The sequence below is a fragment of the Urocampus carinirostris genome, chromosome 16 (assembly GCF_059441175.1).
Source record: "Urocampus carinirostris isolate Australia breed hairy pipefish chromosome 16, RoL_Ucar_1.0, whole genome shotgun sequence".
NCBI lineage: Eukaryota > Metazoa > Chordata > Actinopteri > Syngnathiformes > Syngnathidae > Urocampus > Urocampus carinirostris.
Window position 1 is genome coordinate 17,292,812 of NC_142364.1, and position 20,566 is coordinate 17,313,377.

The 20,566-nt window shown below is 37.1% G+C and overlaps 2 protein-coding genes across 2 annotated transcripts; both read right to left on the bottom strand.

Moving 5' to 3' along the window:
* Nucleotides 1-295: 295 nt before the first annotated feature.
* On the bottom strand, nucleotides 296-14,008 carry LOC148350481 (protein AMBP-like). The gene is made up of 10 exons (XM_088355387.1): nucleotides 13,840-14,008; nucleotides 13,630-13,772; nucleotides 13,470-13,540; nucleotides 8,061-8,177; nucleotides 7,874-7,975; nucleotides 5,421-5,470; nucleotides 1,719-1,809; nucleotides 1,493-1,660; nucleotides 509-676; nucleotides 296-425 (listed from the first exon to the last, which is right to left on the bottom strand). The coding sequence occupies exons 1-10, from the start codon at nucleotides 13,948-13,950 to the stop codon at nucleotides 403-405; spliced, it is 1,044 nt and encodes a 347-aa protein (XP_088211513.1). The 5' UTR covers nucleotides 13,951-14,008; the 3' UTR covers nucleotides 296-402.
* A 1,655-nt stretch (nucleotides 14,009-15,663) lies between these two features.
* Nucleotides 15,664-18,830, bottom strand: LOC148350482 (protein AMBP-like). Its single transcript, XM_088356205.1, has 5 exons — nucleotides 18,683-18,830; nucleotides 17,248-17,390; nucleotides 16,311-16,387; nucleotides 16,123-16,242; nucleotides 15,664-16,029 (listed from the first exon to the last, which is right to left on the bottom strand). The coding sequence occupies exons 1-5, from the start codon at nucleotides 18,782-18,784 to the stop codon at nucleotides 15,908-15,910; spliced, it is 564 nt and encodes a 187-aa protein (XP_088212331.1). The 5' UTR covers nucleotides 18,785-18,830; the 3' UTR covers nucleotides 15,664-15,907.
* Between the last annotated feature and the right edge of the window lie 1,736 nt (nucleotides 18,831-20,566).

Here is a 20,566-nt window from a genome sequence, read left to right on the forward strand (position 1 = left end):
AAAGAGATCAAAGCCAGGAGAGAAAGCTTACCACGTGTTGTGAGTCATCATTGTATTCATATTTAGTTTCTTTTGTCTTTTATTAGCATATTTGGTATTTGAGTAATCCAAAAGTAATTAAAAGTAATCCAGTTAAAGTAACCTTACCCAAGCCTGGTAACGAGTAATCATGACAATAATAAATGCCCAAAAACATCATCGTAGCCATTATTTAGTTTTTCTATGAGGCTAAAAATGGTCATTGACAAAAAAGTGTCTCTGAAATCCCTTTTCTCAATGTACAAAAACAAGAAAACAGGAATGAAATGTTTTATTGGAAAGACTTTCCGTCATATCTTGAACTGATAATGATGGGTCACCATAACGTTTCCAGTTCAACTGTCAAGCGTTGGAAATGCTCCTTCAATCTTCCAGCAGTATTGCGGCTGTCAAAGAAGAATACGGAATGAAATGTGCTGTTCCACTACAATTATTATTTTTATTTCGACTAGCGTGCACGGTGACCCACTTTTTACGCCGCAGTACTCGTTGCACTCTGCCTTGCTATAGAACTTGTTGCCGTTGGTCTGGCAGAAGCCCGCTTTGTAGGGTACGCACTCACCCAGAGTGGAATCGAACGACCAGTTGGGGGGCTCACCCGTGCAAGCCACCGCCGTCAGGGGGAGTCGACACACCGCTGCAAGAGGGGAAACACACAGATGACTATGAAGTAATATCTTAAAAAAATGAAAAATATTTATAAGATAATAGTCATCATACAGTGAACCCCTGTTGATCATGAAGGATATATTCCAAAAAGAACCCTTGAGCTGCGAAATCCAATGATTATACCATTGAATGCTCTATAATACATTGGAACCAGAGGTGGGTAGGATAGTCAAAAATGTTACTCAAGTAAAAGTACTGTTGCTTCGGAATATTACTCAAGTAGAAGTAAAAGTATTGCAATTACTTACTTGAGTAAAAGAAAAAAAGTGAAAAAAAAAAAAAATTACTTAATTTACTGAATAACTGTAGCAACGTCGTATTTATCGATTTTTTTTAAAACAACCAATCGGATCATCACATTATCAAAATCCATCCAATCAACAAAAAATATATTTATTTTAAAAGTAGATTGAAATAATAATAATAATAATAATAATTTCCCTTGTATTGTCATTCTTTTGTAAGAACGAAATGTCGATACACCTGACCCGTTGTAGCGAGCCGATGCAGCCGCAGCCAACAGAGGGCGCCGCCATTTTACCAATGTTATAAGTCCTAGGTATGACTCGGCCGAGCAAGGTAAATTCAAGTGCTTTAATAAACAATACAATAAAAATAGTAGAAATCAAATAAATAAATTAACATGATGTAGCACCAAATAGCACAGTTAAAACCCCCATAGGTATCTTAACAGGCTCTGCAAGCATAACAACAAGCTAGCTCATGAACTCGAACAAAGGAGACATTGCATGCTGACAGCAAGTTGAGTGTTGTCCAGACTCACCTTCAGTGCGACACCTCTGCAGACACTCGCGCTCACTCAAGAAGTTGTTCTTGTTGCCCATACATCCGCCATACCTGAACATCTGGCAGCTCATCGCACTCGAGTTGTAGAAGTAGCGTTTGGATAAGCCAAAGCAGGGGCCCGCCTCCACTCCGAGTATGCACACCTCTGGCAATTTGAACACTTTACCTCTCTTTCTTTTATCACAATTTTTGAGAACCCTTACCTGTTCCGTTGAACACAAGCGTGTCATCACCGGAACCATCCAATTCCATTTCGGCCAGCACCATAGTCGGTGATATCTCCCTCCTCAGCCTCTGTTTACACAAACACGAGCATTACTAAGCATTTCATGTGTGTTCTGCCTTTGTGAAACATATAGAGTGGTCTTTGAGCACCCTCTTGTGGTTAATATGTTAACTGTTGCTGAAAGCAAAGGATCTGGAAAAAAAGGCCAAGTCAAGTCATGTCATGTTTATTTGTGACGCCCTTAATGATGGGGTTGTATTTATCCTACAGTTGACATTTAATATGTTATATGTGTTCTCAGCCATTTTGAAGAGTTCTCAGCCCGTAAGTTACTCTTCAAGGCCATGAGTTGTTTTTTTATGTACAGACTGTGTTTTTGTTCTCACATACCAACGGATGTACCCTGACTTGGAATGACCTCTTCATGCCATAACTCAGGAAGGAAAGGGAGTCATACCCAGGACAAAGGAAACCTTCCATCATCTGCCGGAAAGCAGGCCTTCGAAAGAAGACTAATCAACTCTACGTAGCAAAGGCAAAAACTGAATATTAGAAGGGAGGTTTTTCGAGGAGATCCTCAGAGCCAGAGCCGAGCCGAGCCAGAGCGCAGCAAGCAGGGCAGAGCGAGCGAAAAGATGTCTAACAGCAGAATCTCGGCGGCTCTCAATATGATGATTAATAAAGTAACTAATTATAAAGAACCGATTCTCTTTGTCCTATATTGCAGAGCGTTTTATTATAAATGTTGGAAACTTGAACCTAACACTTAATCACAAAGTGTCTCAAAGGGCTGCACAGACTACAAAATATTGCAAACCACAGACTATTATTACACCATCCCCTGATCTAAAACCTACATGATGGCAAGGAAAAACTCAAAAACCTCAACATGAGGAAAATGAAAAAACCTTGAAACACAAATCTGTGACGGCAGCATAGACGTCGACTTTTGAACACTAGTCAAGTCAAGCCATGTTTATTTGTGACGCCCTTAATCACAAGGCGTCTCAAAGGGCTGTACAGACTAAAATTACTACTACACCATCCCCTAATCTAAAACCTTTATGAGGGTTAGGAAAAACTCAAAAACCTTAGCAGTGCAAATACTTTTTTTGTTGTTGCTTTGGATAAAAATTGGCCATAAGTAGAGGTAAGATCAAGCTTCAGCTTGGGCTGGAATGGGCCTAAAACGTCAATTATTATTTACGTTCGGGATTGGGCCGGGCTTTTCTCTCTCTCTCGCTGATTTTTTTCTTTTAATTGTCCGCCCGTCATTGTTTTTTGTTTCTTTTTCTTTGTGGAGGATGCAGGTGATGGATTCCGTCTCATGTCTGCACGCTCCTCATTTAAATAAAAAATGTCAGCCAGAGAGAAGCCCCCCTCTTCCCGAGTCCTCAAATCAAGATAATTTATCGGGTTCGGGTTAGGTCGGGCTTTAATACCTGTGGGCCTGGGTCGGGGCTGGATTTTCTAGGCCCGATCTTACCACTATCTGTAGGTATGAAACTTATTGTATTCACCTGAAGATTATTTGAATGAAAATGTTTGTTTATGGTAACTTTTGTACAAAAATTCGCACCGTTGAATGATTTGACGTTAGCATGTCTTAGCTTCGCCTAGAATATTTCTGTGTAATTAGCAAGCTAACAGGATTTTTCTGTACTTTAGGGTGACCTTATAAGGGTATGGCTGAGGCCATTGTCCAAAAAAATATATAAATGTGTATGCAATAAATTATTAATTCATTCACTCAAAGTGGAGGAATTGTTTTGACGTCAAGATTTACAAATTATCTTGAAAAATGAACCGCGCAAAGCAAAGGACCTGTATCAATAAACCCTCCATCCCCAAACTGCGGTCTGACGATTCCTCATTTAACACTTTTCTGGTCCTTCAGACAAGAGAAGTGGTTGGATGAATTTACCTCAAAGGGACTGTGTGTTTTTTTACCTCTAGATGTCGCTGTTATATATCATGCAACTGAACAACCCTGAGGAGGACAACGGGGAGAAGCTGATTGACCCCATGGGTGAGATGGTGACCCCCGCTTGGGAGGTTTACGCCACTCGTTTGGCCAAAGCAGAGCAGCAGGAACTGCTTCTGGTGCTTAAGGACATCACGGAGAAAGAAAACATAGACCAGAACCAGGTCGCCCTCGTATTTGTGGGCAAAGACACCAGGTGAGGCCGAGTGTCGATTTGGGGCGGGATTGGTCGAAATTCCAGCGCTATGGGATTATAACGCCCATACAAAATTAATGAAGGTTAATCTTGGATTTTTTTATCTTTTAAAATTCGTAATATTTTATGTATATAGTTTCCGAGTTTCTATTTTTACGCTGGCAACTGTTTGGACAGCAAAGTAAGAGTTTAATTGATCGTGTATTTTTATCTTTTAATATTCGTAATATTATTTTATGTATATATATATATATATATATATATATATATTAGTTTTTAGTTTCTATTTTTACGCTGGCAACTGTGTGGACAGCAAAGTAAGAATTTCATTTATCTTTTAATATACGTAATATTCTTTTATGTACATAGTTTCCGCGTTTTTAGTTTTACGCTGGCAACTGTATGGACAGCTAAGTAAGGATTTCATTAATCGTGTATATTTATCTTTTTAATATTTGTAATATTTATTCCCTCAATTCACCTTCTTACACTTTAGTATATTGTGTGCATGGGTGTGTTAAGCATGTCTAGGCGTCTCGAAAGGCCGGACCTGTATATAAGCCGCATGCTCCCACATTTAGACAAGCATTTTAGGAGGAGATCAAGGTTCTGACAGACAAGCTGAAAGAGGGTGTCGCCATATGCAGGCAATACACAAAGAGGTAAGTATTAGTTTCAGGAGCGAGAAGCAGCAAGTCAACTGCAGGAGAGAGAGTGGGAAAGGTGAGATGGCACAACATTCATTTGGACAGGTAACTTAAAATTAGTTTTATCTGGTTATATCAGTATCAGAAATATTTTATTAACACTCCACTTATTAAAACATGAATATTTTGTTTGTTTGTTTGTACATGATTCAATTGTTTGTTTGTTTGTAAATGATTCAAATTGAATCTTTTCTTCCGGCGCCGTCACGAATGGCAGCCACTCCAGCAGCTCCCGTGTTATTTTCGATTGTTCTCGATTGTTCTCAGCTCAGGGATGCTGCTGGAAATGTGAATTTCCCTTCGGGGATGAACAAAGTATCTATCTATCTATCTATCTATTATTATTATTATTATTATTATCTATCTATCTATGAGTGCTAATAAGCAGGAGGGAATACAAACCTCTGAAACTCAAAGTCAAGTCATGTTTATTTGTATAGCCCTTAATCACAAAGAGTCTCAAAGGACTGCACAAACAACAGAGACAAATCCGCATCATTTTTTTTCTCATTTTTTTGCCAAGCCCTTTTTTTTTTTTTTAGGCAGCAAGATGGTGGACAATTATGTCAGCTCCCTCTAGGTGAGGCTGATGATTTGTAAAACAAATGCAAATTTCTAAACTTCTGAGTGTTTTGAAAAAATGAATGTATTTTCGCTTATTTTGCGAATATTGTTTTTGCATGAATGTTTTTGGTATCACTAGGAGACAGTAAGTGATACACACTGTCCCTTTAAATATGTTTTGAATATTATATTTGTTTTTGTTTTTTTATTAATAATGAGTTAGCTTACCTCTATTACACTTTCCATTTCTTCCATCTGTTCTCCTGGAACACATTCACCTGTAAAACCATGCAAAGAAAAAGGCGAGTGTTTTTTTTCTTATTTTAATCGATAAACAAACATAGTAATGCTCACATTACCATGATTTACTTGTCTATTTTAAGATTATAATTATCATTGTTTATTTTGATGAATATTTCATAATTTCTTGTATAGTTGCTATAATGACCAAATCTTATTTTACCATTATTGCTCTTATTTTACAACAAAATACACAAATAAATATTTAAAAAAAAAAATCATTTTTATTTTAAGCACATTTTTTAAATTCTATCAAAAATCAAGTACAAATGTATTGTATGATTCTGTTAATTATCGGCATTTTTCATTATATGACTGGAAGAGGAAAAATACAAATAGTTAAATATACATTTTACATTGTCATAATTTTCATGTTAAAGATTTTTTTCCCAATTTTAATCAATAAAAATATAGTAAATGTTGCTTTTTAAAAATATTTTTCCTTGGTTACTGGAAAATAAAAAAATATTGATTAAATATCATTTGAAGGATTCTTTGACATACTGTATACACTACTTTAAAGTATTCTTTAAATACATCGCTTAACCAGAAAAAGAAGTTATTTGTATTACATATGAAATGGAATGAAAAATCTAAAATTCATGAAATATGCAAATTCATAGATTCAGTATTGTGTTACTTATTTCACTGGAAAAATAATTATTGCAACATTTTTTTACCAAAAAAAAACTGTTTAAAATATTCACCAAAATAAGAAAATAATACTTGAAAATGCACAACATTAATTCAAGTATTGTTTTTCCTATTTTACTGTATACAATATGTTTGACATACGTATATTTCTATGTAGTAAAATTAGAAATCTAATACCTAAAATGAACAAACTTAATTGTAGGTACTGTTTATTATTATTATTATTATTATTATTATTATTTTATTTTTTTCAAACACAAAAAAGAAGTGTGTTTTTTCCTTTTTTTGTTTTGTTTTTTTACTCCAAAACAACATTATATTTTGTAGTTTTACTCAATAATTAACTCAATAATATATGGAAAAAAAGAATTAATTAATTTTAAGTTATTTTTCTTGTTTTAAGAGAAAACAAGTTTGAAATATAAGGTTTTATTTAAAAACGAAGTCAATAATATGTAGTAAAATAAGAAAATAATATTTAAAATGGACAAAATTAAATTGAATCCTTTTTTTTCTTATTTTACCGTAAAATTAAGCTAAGATTATATTGTAAAATGAGAAAAATAATACTGAAAAATGCCCCAAAAATAATTAGTATTGTTTTTTTTATTTTACGAGTTTAAAATATAGCTTTAATATAAAACTAAGTCAATTATATATATATATATATATATATATATATATATATATATATATATATATATATATATATATATATATATATATATATATATATATATATATATATATATATATATATATATATATATATATATATACCTATAAATTAGGTTAAAATTCACATTTCTAAAAAAAGTTAAATGTTCATAGCAAAATAAGAAATGTAATACCTAGAAATGTACACAATTAATTTTGAGCATCTTTTGTCATATTTTATGAGAGAAATAATAATAATATAGTTTTATTTTAAATATTAGTTTTCCTATTTTACAAAAAATATATGTTTAAAATTGATTCAGAGAGGAAAATTAAGTGATTTATATATGGTAAAATGAGAAAGATAATACTTAAAAATAAACCAAATTTTACCTAAAATAATACTCAAAAATGAACTAAATTATCTTAAGTATTATTTTTTATTTTACCAGAAAAACAAGTTAAAATACACAATGAAATAATAAAAAGAACACTTAGAAATGCAAAAACAACTCCAAGTATTATTTTTCTTGTTTTACAGGCAAAAAAAGTTAAAATATACATTTTATGCGAAAGTTGAAAAAAATAAGTTGAAAGTTCATAGCAAAATAAGAAAAGTGATCCCTAAAAATGTAGAAAAAACATTACAAGAATTATCTTTATCCTACAAAAACAATACGTTCAAAACATATTGTTTTACTACTTAATTAAGTCAATAAAAAAAGTAAAATTTTAAAAAATATAATAATTGTATGTATTTTAAGTCTTAATATTGTTTTTGTTATTTTGCTGGAAAAATAAATCAAAAAGTTCATAGGGAAAAAAGAAAAGTTATACCTAAAAATGTACAAAAGTCACGTATTGTTTCTTTTATATAATCATAAAAGAGAATTTAAAATGCATAGTAAAATGAGAAAACTAATAGTAAAAATACAAAAAATTCATTTTAAGCATTGTTTTTTTTTCATTTTACTGGAAAAATAATTAGCAAAAAAAAGAAACACAAAAGCTAAACTGCAACCTATCCTCTTTGACTTTGGCATAAAACTACCAGACTCAAGGCTGCATACCTTTATTCTGCTTAATGATAATTGTGTCATCACTCATCCCTTGCTCCCTGACCAGCCTTTTAAAGTCATCCAGAATGGTGTCCCTAACGTCCATCGTCCGACCTGCGGGGACATTGCACCAAACCAGCTGAAGACAAGTGGGGCCGAAAATTAGATAAAAGAAGAATCCTAGAGAGCATTTGCTTACTGTAAAGCTTCACTGAGATGCTGCGTTGTCCTGGTGACCTCTCCTTGACCATAATTACGATTGCATATTCGTCGTAGTTAGTGTGCACCACGAAGGCGTCCACATCAGTATCCCACTCTGCGGAGAAGAGGCACTTGGATACAAATTCATTTGACTTACTTATCACGTATGGAAAAGACACTTTTCACACTGGAAAGTAGGAATTCAAAACAAAAATGCTTCAGCGCTACATAATCTGATCACATTAGATCGATGGTTCCCAACAGGTCTGACCTGAGGACCCACCATCGCCCCCAAATTACAAGCTGTGACCTGAATCAAGAAAAAAAATCCACTTCTTAAGTTTATTGAATGAAATATTTGTACAATCGAAAAGCAGAAGTAGTAAAGTATATTCACCTTTTTTTCTAAAAGCAAAATGACCAGCAAAACCAAAACAACACCAAGTACCGTATATACTTGAGTATAAGCCTACATTGCATATAAGCTGACTATCTAAAACTTGAAAACAGCCACATACCAAAAGAAGATAGATAGATAGATAGATAGATAGATAGATAGATAGATAGATAGATAGATAGATAGATAGATAGATAGATAGATAGATAGATAGATAGATACATAGATAGATAGATAGATAGATAGATAGATAGATAGATAGATAGATAGATAGATACTTTATTCATCCCCGTAGGAAAATTCACACTTCCAGCAGTCTACCCCGTTGTTTATTAACAGATGAACATGATGCCCTAGGGGTGCTTGTAGCGGAGCGGATGACGTCGCGCCAGTCCAAAAGTCCGGCTTTCGTGTCTCTGTTTAGCAGCGTTGAAGCCGGATTGCTCCGGGTAGCCGGATTGCTCCGGGTAGCTCCGGGTGGCTACACGTTAGCGTCCGGAATGCTAAACGTGAGCCACGTTTGCGCAAAACACAGCAACTGCGCTCCCTGTGCGCTTCAATGTTTTCCACCCGCACTCGATGATCTTATTTGGTCGTGAGTTCGCATTTACCATGATTACGGATGGTACCGAAGACTTATAACGCCGCTAGCCGCTTCGCTAGCTCCGGCTCTCCTTCCACGATAGGCCCCTTCATCACGAAGAAGAAATAGGTACCCACAATATTAATAAAACATGTTCACTTAAATAACTGCAATCCTTTACCTATGTAGATAATGAAGATGAATATATTAGTAAAAAAGCTAAAAACATAATTGTTTGAACCATTTACTGGCAGACACCATTTTGGTATTTTGTAACTGTTTCCTTCTTTGACTGAATTGTTGTTGTCACAGTTTTCCATTTTACTTTCTCTTATCAGTAACTTTCTCAGGACCCATTGTAATGGGCAAAAAAAGGAAATAAAACAGACAAAATCAGAATAAAATTAGATTTGCCCCCTATCTGAAGCGACAATTGACTGAACAGGAAATAAAGATCGAGCAGGGCATTATCACCATCTTCTGTTAATAAGTGTAATTGATCCTCAGGTTTTTTTCTTCCTAGCATATTTTGCAAAGGCAAATGCCCACTTAAAAATGTCCGCAGCCCACTTTTGGGTCCCGAACCATCAGAAACACTGAACTTGATAAGCTCACTCACATTGACCCAGCATATACAAGATGTCACTGTTAAGTTTGTAAACTGAGGTTGTGACCCAAACTTGTTTATGTTACAGAACAGAGTGTACTGATACAACTTCTACTGATCTTTTCCTCTCACTTACTATCATTCCTAGTCTTGAAACTTGAGAAGAAAACATCAGACCGTCACAAATTAATTGATAAAATGTGCATTCAGTGCAATTGATAGAATACATTAAGAACCCTGTATACGAGCACCTCTAGTCACTAGAATTTTGATTTACGAGACTTATCCATCCATCCACCCCCTTCCACTTATTCAATGTCGAGGCACCGAGACAGCAGCCTCAGCAGGGAATCCCAAACCTCTCTATTCCCTGCCTCGTCATCCAGCTCGTCCGATGGGATCCCAAGTCGTTCCCAGGTCAGCCTAGAGACGTAGTCTATCCAGCCTCCCCCAAAGGAGCTGTTCAGAAGGGATCCTTATCAGATGCCTGAGCCACCTCAGCTGGCTCCTCCCGATGCTTGGGAAAGCGGGTCTACACTGAGTCTCTCCTGGCTGGCTGAGCTTCTCACCCTGGATCTTAGGGAGAGCCCAGCTACCCCCGATTCCATCCGCTTGTAGCAGGGATCTTGTTCTCTCGGTCATGACCATAGGTAACGATAGGAACGTAGATCGACCTGTTATTTGAGATGTTTGCTCATCGGCTCAGTTCCTTCTTTACCACAACGGGCTGATACAGGGTTTGCATGAAGACGGATTGATTGAGCGGGTTGGTCTACGGTGAAATGACAAACTGGTCTTAGGTGAGTGGCCAGAAGAAGCGCAGCTCATAGACCGCTTATGATCACGAATAACATTGGTACACGATTTCCCGGGTGCTGGTTTCAGGGGCCCTCATCTACGGCCAGGTCTGAAGTGGTGGTCCGCTGGCCTGGTCGCCGGGCCTATGCTTACGGGGTTGCCAGGTTCAGCCTCAAGGGAAGACGTGGGTCCCCCCTTACCATGGGCCAGGTTATAGCCAAAAGAGGGGTCCTTGGCGCACCGATCCCTGTTTACAGAAGCTGGCGTTTGGGAAATGGAATATGCAAAATGTATTTGTAACAAAAATCTTGCTCAACGAAGGAAAATCCAAATTGTAAGCGTTCCGGCAGCCTACCACAAGAGGGCATCAGCTCGTCCCTGTTTGGGCGTGTGTTTCCTGCCAACAATGGAGGAGGACAAGCCAGAGAAGCTGGCGTCTACAAAGGAGTTTAGAGAGGTGCAAGCCAAGTGGGAGAAAGTTGCTGCTTTGTTTAAAGGAAACCAACAGAAAAAGGTGATCGCACTACAGCTCTCTTAAATGACACATTCCGTACGCAATTTCATAAGATTTTGAAGGGGAGGCAGCGACAAATCTCCTTGGATACGTGTTTCTTCAAAACACCTTTATAAAAAGAAAACAATTTGAATCCAGCAAAAAAAAAAAAAGAGAGTGATGAATAAAACTGAAAAATGCAAAAAAAAAGAAAATTCTCTTGTAGAAAGTCACAAAGAAAAAGGAGCGTGACTATGTTAAGGTGAATCTAGTAAGGCCGGCGCGGGGGCTATTTGCTGTCCATGATCATATTTTTACTGGCCCGCAGCCTCTGTCATAGAATTAATAGTTTGGGCCCACCAGTAAGGTTGACCGCGGTACAAAATACATTTGTACCCCCCCCAAAAAAATCTCCATTTCACCAGAAGATGGCAGTAGCCCTTTGGCCACCTTGCCCTTTACTTTTGAGAATTTTAGCCCAGCCCATTTCCAACATGGCGACTATAATTTTAAAAAAAGGGAAAGTTGACTGTGAGGGCCATTGCTTCCAGGTCAAGTGGAAATTGGAGAAACTACTGCGTTTACCTAATTTGCCATGAGGCTCTGGCTGTTTGCAAAGAATATAATATCAAGAGGAACTGCCAGACGAACAAGAAAGCTTCCTGGAAATTCACGCTGTGAAAAGGTGAACCAACTGGAAGCTGTTTTAACGGCACAGCAGCGCTTTTTCACGAGACTCTGCCAGTCAAAGGAAAATGCTACAAAGGCGAGCTAGGAGGTCGCGACGCTAATCGCCAACCACTGTGAACCTTCCACGGAAGGTGAATTTATCAAAGATTGTTCAAAGAATGCCATGCTCAATCATCGGCCCTCACCGTTATTTAGCTCACCAAAACTGGCCCGCTTTCTCAAAAGTTTAGACACCCCTGTAATAAGTAATAATAATAACACATTTGTGTTTCATTTTTTGATACATTCTTGCATCATAATTTGGTTTCCTGAATGCATTATTGTGAAAATTGTCTGTCAAGGGGATTGAGGATGTTTGTGTTTATTCTCTTTTAGGATATCACGATGAATGAAGTGTTGAGGGTCAACATGGAGCATAAAGTTCTAGCAAGGCTCCAAGTCCACGTCCAAGTCATTTGTAGGCCAAGGGCAAACTATTAGTCAGAGCCCGCTTTCCACCCAATGAACTTTATTTCAATATTTACAAAAAGTGAGTTGTGAAATCAGGGACACTCTGTTTTGCTTTTTAAATCTAAAGTTAGTTGACAAAAAGAACAAGTGAAAAACATGGGATATACATTTTACAGCTATTAATTATGTTTTCAACAGAAAAGTAAGTTAAAATTATTGTAGATTTTTTGCTCTTTTAGGAATTAATTAATGAATTTAGTCAATTATCTCGTCAATTCTTTCTCATTTTATTCAAAGAATGAGTCAAAAATACAGTGGTCAACTCTGCTCATTTTAAAGTGTATTCAATATACTTATTTTACTGAAGAAATACATTAAAATATACTACATTGTTATATTATGTATTGTTTTCCCCTTTGCTTTGTTTTTATTATTTAATTTAAATTAATTAAGTCGTTACACTTGCTCATTTTAAGAATTCATTTTATTTTACTTAAGAAATGAGTTCTGAGTATAATATCTAATTTTGTTGGTTTGATTGATTTTTCCCTTTTTAACTTGAAAAGTTACATATTATGAAAATATAGTGTATAATTTTGTCTATTTTAAGATTTAATTTCCTTTATTTGTGGATTAGTATTATTATATGTAATGTTTTCTCATTTTAATGGAAGAATATGTTACAAATATAATAATAATGATTCTCATTCTGAGGGTTATTTTTCTTAGTCTTATCGATTTTACTCATTGAGTCATTTCCAAAATTGTTTTAATTATTGATTTGTTTGTTTATTATTTATTTTTATTTTTGTTATCATTTTTTATTCACTATGTATTGATCATATCTTTTTATTGTGTATTTATTACGATCAGGGTTGGGTAGGGTTACTTTAACTTGATTACTTTCAATTACTTTTGGATTACTCCAATACCAAATATGCTAATAAAAGACAAAAGAAACTAAATATGAATACAATTATGACTCACAACACGTGGTAAGCTTTCTCTCCTGGCTTTGATCTCTTTCGGAAAAACTAACATAAAATGCGACAGAAACAAAATGAAAATAAATCCAAACAGCTTGCCAACATCATTTTTGCCGTTCCATGTATTCCATTACTCCCCAAGCCTGCACAAAATTTAGTAATTTTATTCATATTTAGTTTCTTTTGTCTTTTATTAGCATATTTGGTATTGGAGTAATCCAAAAGTAATTGAAAGTAATCAAGTTAAAGTAACCCTACCCAACCCTGATTACGATCATATTTTTTTAAATTTTCAAATTATAATTATTTATCTATTTAACTTTATCTGTCCAGCCAGTTAAGATTTATTTACCAAAGACTTATCCCACATTTTCTTAGTTCTGATGAGAAACACGAAACATACTTGTGTATTGAAAATGTCCTGGAGTCGTTGTCAGATTGTAGTCTCCGCTTTTGTGTTTACAGGACCCGCTTCTGAACAAACATTAGAATGCATGAATCACATATAATGTAAAAGTAATTATTAGTTAAGTCCGTTTCTCTATGCAGCTATTATCACCGACTTAAGTACTGTTCTGGTCATCTCCAGTTTGTCCTCGGCGGATCCCCTTTGTAGCACTAGCGAGCCAATGGCCGAGTCCTTTTTGTGCTGCTCCATATGAGGGCATGTCTTGGCCACTGCAACATCATGCCAAGTTCCTAAAAACTGGTGGGAACATATAGATATATGTTTTTTACTCCAGAGAATACTATTTACAAGAAGTGTCGCTTACCCGGTTTAGATCAAAGTTCTCCTGCGTTGGGTACTGAGGTTCTGGGACTGCAACCGCCTGGCTGGACCTAGTCCATCCCAGGACGAGCACCAGAACAAAGACTTTTTGCATGATCCTGGTGGTTCAGTGTGATCTTCTGCTGGGAAATCTCGTCTCTGCTCCCGTATTATAAGCTAACATCGGCCCGGGGCAAAACAAACAAGCGGAAGTGCAAAGTTCCGCTACTTGTCCACTGATGGACTTCAGAATTCTGGCATAAAAAGACAAATCAATACGTGATTATTCACAGGGTTAATGAGTAACTAATGAGTGTTTTGTGGCGCTTTTATAAAGGGGCATTTTATGTAACTTTTTGAGTGGTGGGATCTTTACAAACCCTGTGTTGCATATGTTTGTGAAAGTTAATACAGGTCGAGTCATGTTTATTTATCTAACTCTTATCTACAGGGAGTCACAAAAGGCTACACGGACAATATTGCAAAATAGAGACTATTTTTACACCATCCCCCGATGTAAAACCTACATGAGGGCAAGGAAAAACTCAAAAACGTCATCATGAGGAATATGAAGAAACCTTTAGAATGAATGAAACTTTTATTTCGGAAATGACAAAAGCAAAAACAAAACAACAAATCGAAAACAAATAAAATAAACACAAACAAAATTAACGTAGGGCAGCACGGCGGCACAGTGGTTAGCGCGTGTGCGGCACAGTTCTAAGGTCTTGGGAACCTCCTGTGCGGGTTCAAATCCAGCAACTGGACTTCCTGTGCGGAGTTTGTATGTTCTCCCCGTGCTTGCGTGGGTTTCCTCTGGGCACTCCGGTTTCCTCCCACATTCCAAAGACATGCATTTCAGGTGGATTGGCCGGTCCAAATTGTCCCTAGGTGTGAATGAGCGAGCGAGTTGTCTGTCCCTGTGTGCCCTGCGATTGGCTGGCAACTAGTTGAGGGTGTCCCCTGCCCACTGCCGGATGATTGCTGGGATGGGCTCCAGCACCCCCGCGACCTACTGAGGATAAGCAGTGCAGCTAATGAGATGAGATGAGAAAATTAACCTACATGTTCGAAAGGGAGTAGGAAGAAGCATATGCTTATTCAACCCTACCCCCAGACTTCCTCAATAATTGAATCCCACATTTAGATCCCCCGTGTATTCACAAGTAAAAAATAACTTATGAATATACATGTTTACATCAACTCTGTGGATACACTGTCTCTTCATTATGATCATGTACCAAACCAAGACCACCATTTACTGTGCTAATCTGTGTATCGGCACTTTGCTTCCGCACCACCCTGATTGGGTTCTTGACATAGGGAAGGATGAGTACTAAGTGTTGTTACCGGCTTTATTTTAAGATATTGTACTCACAACAGTGGTCTATTCAAGTGTCGGCTGCTATCACATGATAGTGATCAGAAACTAGAAATATGAGGGATGATACAGTGCCAATATTTCATGCACAATACTTGGGCACTTAAGGGTTTTGCTATAAAAATGTAATTAATTTTGTCCTGGAAAGGCAATTTTATGTAGAAAGGCTATTTATATCTTGACTACTTAGTAGTTGAGTATCAGTATTAGCCTGAAAAATGTGGTATCAAACAGGTGGTGGACAGATACTCTTGTTTAACTGGGTGTCAGGACCAGAACTGAGACAGGACCCACTTGCGTACATTTCTCTCAGTTTTATTGGGAAGAAGGGAAAGGATTGCACACACGATCCGATGATCACTTGATCACTGGTCGCGGGGAGTAGGTCGCTCTGAACGTGGAAGTTGCACTTCCGTGGCGAGCGATGGCGGGACAGGAGAGCGGGACAGGAGAGCAAAAACGTGATCGAGATCAGCAACGAGTCGAAAGCCACGAGAGGAGAGTACAGGAGTGAGTCAGGGTTGAAAAGCTTGCCTAGAGTAAATTGAGGTTCGCAGACGGACTGACAACAGGTGACAGATAGACGAGGGTTTAAATAGTGACCGGGAGCCAATCGGAGTCCGAGGCAGCTGGCGCCAAAGGAGCGGGCACAGGTGAATCACATCAACAATCATGACACTGGGATCAAATCTCAAAAACATGTATGAGAACCTCTATTGACATTAAAAATTATGTCATCATCTTGCATTCTGTGCGCCCGCACCAGCATCTTGAAATCGTCCAGTACTGCGTCACTAACGACCAAAGATCGATCTAAGAAAAAAAATGCAGTAATGATTGACTTAATCACATATAGTATCAGTCTAGAATTTAACACATTTGAAGACTGTTGTAAATGCAACTCACTGTAAAGTTTAAAAATGGTCGTCCGATTCTGTGACACAGTCTCGGTGCTCAGCAGCCCCATCACGGCATACTGGACGTAATCGGTACTGACCACGTAAGTATCGACATCCACGCTGAGCCCTTGGCGGAGGTACCACAATTGGTTATGGGGATTGAGTGTGGGTGTAAAGACAGTTTGTGTTACTCACTCGGGACATGGTAGAAAAACTTTCCAGAGATTTCTGTTGAAGTGTACCGAGTGGACGTCAGTTTACAAGAGCCATTTCTGTGCAAAACCATTTAGAAGCAGTGTTACATTAAGGTGCTACCAGGGTTCAATATCTGTGCTGATAGCACTTTTGAAACATTGCCTTTTGCAACAAAAGTCGATAGATTTCCATAATTTTGAACTAGAAAAATCAAAATTTAAGGATATTTTCCCTGAAACGTTAGGGGAGATGGGAGATTTCATGGTATCGATGAATGACTATGCAATAATTGCAATAAAGTATTGGTATCGGTCCGAAATCAGGGCTTTAAAGTAGGGCACCCCTACTGATATTATGTTGAATTGATAATCCTTCGTTTATCGCAGTTATTGGGAATCAAAACCTCCCGTGATATGAGTAGCACCCCCCAGCCCCACCCCATATTTGAGATGTGCTCTGAAGGCCCCTGCTCGCAGAAATAGTCAACCAGGGATAACGGATTGAGACCGCATGGGTGCTATTCCAGTAGGCTTGAAGAATGGAAATAAAAAAGGACACAAATTTGCACTCTCTGCCCCAGTCTCCGGAAAAGTTGACAGAAGGTAGGATCCGGGCCAGCTTGAGTACTGTTCATTTTAGGTGAAAGAAACAGAAAAAAGAGCTACCACGCATTACACGAATTTTCCCTCTTGGCCCCATTTGTCAGCAAAAATTGACTTGTGATAATAGCTCACACCCAAAACAGTGCAGTTCATTTTATGCGTCGACTCGTGGTCAAGCTCAAATTTTGTTATACTTGTATAATGACAATCAAGCCATTCAATTCATTTCAACATGGACACGTATATCAATTTTTTTTGTACTGCAAATCTAAAACTGGTAATCTAGGTGTGTACTTTTTTAAGTAACGTAGGTTTTTATTAGTTTGAGGTCGCACCCAGGAGCTGAGGCCATCACAGTGACGTCACCCTGCTGAGACGGTTGCAGGTCCAAGGCGACAATGGCGGGGTTGCTCATTTTGTTTTGCATATAATGGGGACAATCAGAAACAACCGCCACCTCGTACCATTTTCCCATGAACTGCAAGGAAACACGAGATCATTACAAACACACAGGCATTATCAAGCTAAGCGGCTGGTTAAGGCCCCGTAACCACTAGGGGGCCCCCACGAGTGGTTCACTTTTTTTGGTCCCCATTGTCACTTTGAGTGTCCACTCAAAAATACTTCTACAGAAATACAGGAAAAATACTACACAATAACTACAAAACTGAATATCAAATATAGTGCCTAAAAACAGGGACCTCATATATTATTTTCCTTTTATTCTGAAAATAGTACAGAATTACTGTACTGCAAAAATACTACTACAGTAATACTATATTACAAAATGCGACTACAGAATTATTTACTCCAAAAATACTGCAAAAAGACATCTACATTAATTTGACAAAAATACTAAAGAAATATGACCAAAAAATAGTTCTGTGTAAATACTACAAACATTTTACAACAATACTACTAAATTACTGCTTTGGAAATACATCAATTACAGTTCTAATGAGATACTAGAAAGAGAAAAAACTACTCAAAAAATATTACTACAAAAATACTACTACAAGATAATTACAACATAAATACTGCAAATTACACCTATAGTAATACTACAAAAAATCCTCTATGGAAATATCACAAAAATACTACAAAAATATAACTACAGTAACACTGTACTACAAAAATACTACAGATATATTTCACATACCTGTATACAACAAACATTCTAATACGGAAATACTACAACAAACAACATAGATAGTACAAAAATACTTAAAAAAAATAGTACAATAGTAATACTACAAAAAAACTATAATTACAAAACTACTGTAATAACACACAAATGATACGAAAATATTACAGCTATCTAACAAAAATCCACTACTAAAATAATAGTACAATGGAAATAGTACATAAAAATGATTTCATAAATATTACAAAAATAGTGCAAAAATACTACAGTAACACTACAAAAAATACAGGACTTCAAGAAAAATTTGACTTAAAAAAATACTATAAAAAAAAAAATCTGAAAAAAACTTACCTGTACAGTAATACTTCAAAACTAAATGAAGTGCTTAAAACAGGGACCTAATATACTATTTTGCTCTAGAAGTATAACATGTTACATGCAGCTCCCGACTCCAAATAGTTGCCCACCATTGGAGTAGAACATAGATTGAGTTCTAGTAGGTATAGAAATGATCAAGTAATAGGGGGCCCCAACCCTAATTTTGCTTAGGGCCCCATGAAGGCTTGGGCCGGTCCTGCAAACACAAACTGTATTCAAATAATCAAACAGATTTGGGTTATGCTCACCTGGTCCGGATTAAAGTTCTCCTGAGGGACGATTATGCTTTCTCCGTGGTGGATCCAATTGCAGACCAACAGAAGAAGGAAACTCAAAATTCTTGGCTGCATGTTATGTTTCAGTGTGTTAAATGCCTCAGCTGAGATTCCTCTGTTGATTTTTGTAGTTTGGGGCAAAGTTCTGTGTATGTGTATGTTCGTGTGCGCGCATAGACTAGGCCAGTGTTTCTCAACTGGTGTATCGGGACCCAAAATCGTCTCACTGGCCTGTTTTCAGTGGGTCATGGGCCTCTACTTTGGCAGAAATAGCTAAGAAAAAAAAATAACAGCGGGTCAATTACTCTCCTTAACAGTAGATATTGACTATGCCCTGCAAATGAAAGTTGACACCAGCTATTTCACACCACAGAAAAAGACCGGTGAAGTGTTTTAACACACGTTAAACCAGGCGAAACCCAGATCCTGTCAATGGTTTTGAGCGGGTAATAGGGACCAGAACCCAGCAAAATATCCGAAAGTAGCACTTTAACATGAGATCTTCTGGCCCCAGCTTACAGTAATAGTCAACCAGAGATAACAGATCGTGGCCGCACGGGAGCTGCCACGCAAGACAAATATTTGCCCTGTAAGGCCCCGCTTTCAGTAGTATACAATTAGGGATAATGGATCGCGGCCACACAAGTACAGTTCACTTTTTGTTGGTTTGCAGATCAGCCGCCAGGCCCCCCAAAAATGTTTCTTTATTTCATTCTTTATAATTGAGTTTAAAGCATTTTGGATCTCATTAAAATTCTTGTAAACGAACATTCAAGAGAATATTGTTACTTCAAGTCATTTAGAGTTTGCTGCTGATTTTGTTTTTAAAACAAAGTGAATAACCTTTACCATCTAATTTAAACTGCCTTTTATTCAATAAATATGAGAAATGGTACCTAATGGTAACCAAAAAACATCCAATTAGGGGTGAGAGGTACTGAGGAGACTGTGTGTAATATTTGACCACTAGATGTCGCTGTATCGTGTAATGCAACCGGAAACGAGTGCCTTAAAGCAGAAGGAAGATTTCAAACGGAGACTTAAAGTGAGAAAACCGCCCTATTATTCTTCTTATTTTTTGTCCAGACTTATTGAGGTTTTCTGATACCCGTAACAGCAAGATGGCAGACAATCATGTCATCGCCCTCTAGGTGAGCCACATGTTATGTCAAATATTTCAGACTTTTCAACCTATGAGTGGTAAAAATGCACGTTTATACTATAGTTAATATATTTGTGCTTTTTATTTAAATCATTGCAGAAGTGGTGGGAAATTGAATGAGAGGAAGGACATAATATGGTTGGATAGATGGTGTGAAAGCTGCTCTGGATGTGAGGTCGGTTCATTTCAGGGACGCAAGGATGTGTGCTAGGAAGAGATGCGGATGGCAAAGGATAGTTAAGAATGACCGATATCGACACACATGATGCAGAGGGGGTAAACCAGTGTATGCTGTTAGGCCTCTCTGTTGATGAAAGGTTGCATGGCAGAGCAACTTACCCCTTGTTGTGCTGTGGGCTTAATGTTCGGTGTCAGGTTTGGAAGAGCGAAGGAGAATGAATGTTTGGTGAATGTGAGTGTGTTTTTCACTCTAACCACCTTCCATTAGGGGGATATGGCTCCGGTATATAGAAAGATAGATTTGAATCAATCTTGTTGTTTTTTTTTGTGTATATGAAAATTTTTATCACTGAGAGGCGCTAAATACTACACAGTGTCCCTTTGAAGTAAAATATGTTTAACGAAATTTATTATTTTGTAATATTAAAAATCTGCTGTTTTGTCATTGTTAAATGGCCAAAAAAACATACATACATTTGTCATTATATTTTAGAAGTGGCTGTGTTTTTTTTGAC